Below are 4,032 nucleotides of genomic sequence, written 5' to 3'. Positions count from 1 at the left end.
GACCAGTGTCCAGCTGGGATCCATGGTGTGACAGAAACCTTTTCATTCCAACCAAAACAAAAGGATTTACGTGTCCCCATCCATGTCTCAGATCAACGTCTTTATTTCCACCTCAGCTTCAAGGCTTTCAAGGGGATGAACAGAAACCTTTTCATTCCAAAACCAAAACAAAAGGATTTACGTGTCCCTGCTGGCAGAGCACTCACATGCTTGGATGGGTGGGAAGAACCATTTTTGGAGGAGTTTCCACACCACTCTCTCCAAAATTTGGGGTTTTGCCCCAATCCCACTCCATTCCGCTGTGGAAGATGCCCGTGGGCCAGAAATAAATAAAACAATGGACTGATGTTGGAGAAGACCTCCGAGGCTATCTAATGTTGCCTAAGACCACCACAAGACGGAAAAACAGATTTTTCTAGGGTCAGAACTCGACAAATCCGCTCTCCACAACGGATGTCTGATGTTGGACTGCGGATGTGCCCACGGGGAGCCAGGATGATGCGGAGCCCCCAGGTGTCTTCCCAACAGGGATCACCGGCACCAGGGATCACCGGGGCTCCCTGGGGATCATCCAGCGCGGATCCTCCCGCGGGGGATGGAGCTGGAGCAGCGCACGGAGCTCTTCCTGCGCTCTGGGCACTCACAGGGCTGCCCTCAGTGGTACTTCCATTGGTGTCTGGCCAAGAGGGAGCTGGCGGAAAAGCTCTTCCCGCACTGGGGACACTCACGGGGCCCCGGCCCGGAGTGGATGAGCCGGTGCTTGACAAGGTAGGTGTGGAGCTTGAAGCCCCGGTTGCAGTCGGGGCAGCGGAAGGGCTTCTCCCCTGAATGCGTGCTCTGGTGCCTCTGGAGCGTGGAGTTAACCCGGAACCTCTTCCCACACAGCATACACTCGAAGGGCTTCTCCCCGCTGTGGCTCTTCTGGTGGGAAGCCAGGCAGGAGCTCGTGCTGAAGCTCTTGCCACACTGCCCACAGTGGTAGGGCCTCTCCCCGGTGTGGATCCTCTGGTGGCAGACCAGGCTGGTGCTCGTCGTGAAGCTCTTCCCGCACTGCCCACACTGGTAGGGCCGCTCCCCCGTGTGGCTCCTCTGGTGGACAGTCAGGTAGGAGCTCAGCATGAAGCTCTTCCCACACTGGGGACACAGGTAGGGCCTCTCTCCGGTGTGGGTGCGCCGGTGGATGGCGAGGGTGGAGTTGTCCCTGAAGCCCTTCCCGCAGTCGGGGCAGAGGAAAGGCTTCTCATCGGTGTGAGTGCGCTGGTGAACGAGGAGAAGGGAGCTGGTGCGATACCCCTTCCCGCACACATCACACTCGTAGGGCCGCTCCCCCGTGTGGATCCTCTGGTGGTAGATCAGGAAGGAGCGGGTGATGAAGCTCTTCCCGCACTCCCCACACTTGAAGGGCCTCTCCCCGCTGTGGATCCTCTGATGGACGATCAGGTAGGAGCTCGTGCTGAAGCTCTTCCCACAATGGGGACACTGGTAGGGCCTCTCCCCAGTGTGGCTCCTCTGGTGGACAGTCAGGTGGGATCTCGCCATGAAGCTCTTCCCACACCGCCCACACTCGTAGGGCTTCTCCCCGGTGTGGATCATCTGGTGTTTCATCAGGCAGGAGCTCGTCCTGAAGCTCTTCCCACACTGGGGACACTGGTAGGGCCTCTCCCCGGTGTGGCACCTCAGGTGGACACTCAGGTGGCAGCTGCGGCTGAAGCTCTTCCCACACTGGAGACACTCGTAGGGCCGTTCCCCCGTGTGCTTCCTGCGGTGGACGGTCAGCTCCGTGCTGGAAGCGAAGCCCCTCCCGCACTGCCCGCACTTGTAGGGCCTCTCTCCAGTGTGGATCCTCCGGTGGACGATCAGGCAGGAGTTTGTGCTGAAGCTCTTCGCACACTGGCCACACTTGTAGGGCCGTTCCCCGGTGTGGATTCGCAAGTGGTACACCAGGGAGGATTTACACGTGAAGCTCTTCCCACACTCCGAGCACCTGTGGGGATTCCCCCCGTCCTGGAGTTGCTGATGGACCCCCAGCTCCGAGCTCCGGCCCAGGGAGGGTCGTTCCCCCTCGGATCCTGGCCAATGCCCCGGGTGGCGCCTCTGGTGTAAAATCAGGCGGGAGCGCAGGGTGAAGCTCATCCCACAGTGTCCGCACTTGTAGGGCTGTTCTCCCGTGTGGATCATCTGGTGTAAAACCAGCTGGCAGCTCGTCTTGAAGCTCTTCCCACACTGTCCGCACTTGTAGGGCCGTTCTCCCGTGTGGATCATCTGGTGGACAATCAGCTGCTGGTTCGTGGTGAAGCTCTTCCCACAGTGTCCACACTTGTAGGGCCTCTCCCCGGTGTGGATGCGACGGTGGGTGACGAGGTTGGACTTCTGACTGAAGCCCTTCCCGCAGTCGGGGCAGACGAAGGGCTTCTCCTTGGTGTGAGTGCGCCGGTGCTTGATGAGATCAGAGCGGGTCAGGAACCTCTTCTTGCACTGACCACACTCGTAGGGCCTCTCCCCAGTGTGGATTCTGAAATGTTCAACCAGACAGCATCTCCACCTGAAGCTCTTCCCACATCGCGAGCACGTGTGGGGCTTCTCCCCATCCTGGAGCTGCTCAGGGACCCCCAGCTCCGAGCTCCGGCCGCCTCCCCGGCCCAGCCTGGCTCTTTCCCCCTCGCATCCCTGCTCTCTGCGTTTGCAGCCCGTCCTGCTGAGGGATCTCCGGGGTTTTTCCTCGGGCGAGCTGCGGCCGCAGCGGGGGAACCGCGTGGGAGCTGCTCCTCCTCCCGCTCCTCCTCGTGCCTTGTCCCTCCTCTTCCTCTTCCTCCTGCTCCTCCTCCTCTTCCTTTGTCCCTCCTCTTCCTCCCTCTCTCCTCCCCCTCCCGTGTCCCCCCTCTCGCTGCCGCTGCTGCCCCGCTCCCAGCCCGGCCCGGGCGGTGCCGACCCCCAAAAGCAGCCGCGCTCTGCCCCGGGCGGGTTCCCAAGCGGCCCCGGCCCGCGCGGCACCGGCAGCGATGCCGGGAGCGCCGGCAGCGATCCGGAGAGCAGCGGCAGCGATGCTGGCAGCAGCGGGCGGACACTGGGAGCGCTCTCCCTGCCGGGGCCGCTCTTACTGGGAGCGCTGGGAGGGAACTGGGAGCGAGCGGCGCCCGGACGCGGCTGCGGCCGGCGGGGGCGGGGCCAGCCCCGGCGGGCGTGGTTATGCAAATCCGGGAGAGATCGCGCGCTGGGATTGGTGGGCGGGAGCAGCGCGGTGTTTTCCCCGTCACGTGAGGGCCGCGGGGGACCGGAGCGATGGCGGCGGCGTCCGGTGAGAGGAGACACGGAGCGGGAATGGGGACAGGGAATGGGGACAGGGAATGGGAATGGCGACCCGGGATGGGGACAAGGACCAGGAATGGGGACAGGGAATGGGGACAGGGAATGGGAATGGCGACCCGGGATGGGGACAAGGACCAGGAATGGGGACCAAGAATGCGTACGGCAGAATGCTGGAACGGGACCGGCGGGACACGGGGCAGGGGTTACCGGGAACCGAGCGTGGTGAGGCGACACCAAACACCCGACCGGGACGGTTAACGGGGACAGGGGACAATATTCACCGGGTTGGACACCGGAACGGCGGGGGGGACACGGGGACAGCGGTGGCACCGGGGACAGCGAGTCCGGAGCGGAGCGGTTAGCGGCGACAGGGGACACCGGGGCGAGGGGGGGGTGGCACCGAGCAGGGGGGACACCGGGCCGAGGTGACACCGGCGGGTGTCCCCAGAGACCGAGCGGCTGCTGAGCCGCGGGCCCGGGTACGGCACGGCCCAGGCGGCGCCGGTACCGGGGCAGGAGGAGGAGGAGGAGGAGGAGGAGGAGGAAGAGCTGCGGCGCCGCCTCAAGTATTTCTTCATGAGCCCCTGTGACAAGTACCGGGCCCGCGGGCGGCGGCCCGTGAAGCTCGCGCTGCAGCTGGCCAAGATCGTCCTGGTCACCGTGCAGGTGACACCGCCGGCGACACGGGGACGGCGGGCGGGGACAGGGGGATGGCCGGTGGGGACA

At 63.9% G+C, this 4,032-nt stretch overlaps 2 protein-coding genes across 2 annotated transcripts; one reads left to right on the top strand and one right to left on the bottom strand.

The window, feature by feature from the left end:
- Window positions 1-87: 87 nt before the first annotated feature.
- LOC121352031 (zinc finger protein 883-like) lies at window positions 88-2,757 on the bottom strand (the record flags this gene model as incomplete). The annotated part of the gene is made up of 1 exon (XM_041464586.1): window positions 88-2,757. A coding segment is annotated over one exon (2,103 nt), but the record flags the coding sequence as incomplete, so codon positions are not given.
- On the top strand, window positions 2,727-3,972 carry LOC121352032 (mucolipin-1-like; the record flags this gene model as incomplete). Its single annotated transcript, XM_041464587.1, has 2 exons — window positions 2,727-3,295; window positions 3,755-3,972. Coding segments are annotated over exons 1-2 (234 nt in total), but the record flags the coding sequence as incomplete, so codon positions are not given.
- Window positions 3,973-4,032: the final 60 nt, after the last annotated feature.

The sequence above is a fragment of the Pyrgilauda ruficollis genome, unplaced genomic scaffold (assembly GCF_017590135.1).
Source record: "Pyrgilauda ruficollis isolate IOZ18807 unplaced genomic scaffold, ASM1759013v1 scaffold1802, whole genome shotgun sequence".
Classification (NCBI taxonomy): domain Eukaryota; kingdom Metazoa; phylum Chordata; class Aves; order Passeriformes; family Passeridae; genus Pyrgilauda; species Pyrgilauda ruficollis.
Note: the sequence above shows the minus strand (reverse complement) of the source record. Positions and strands in the feature narration are given on the sequence as shown.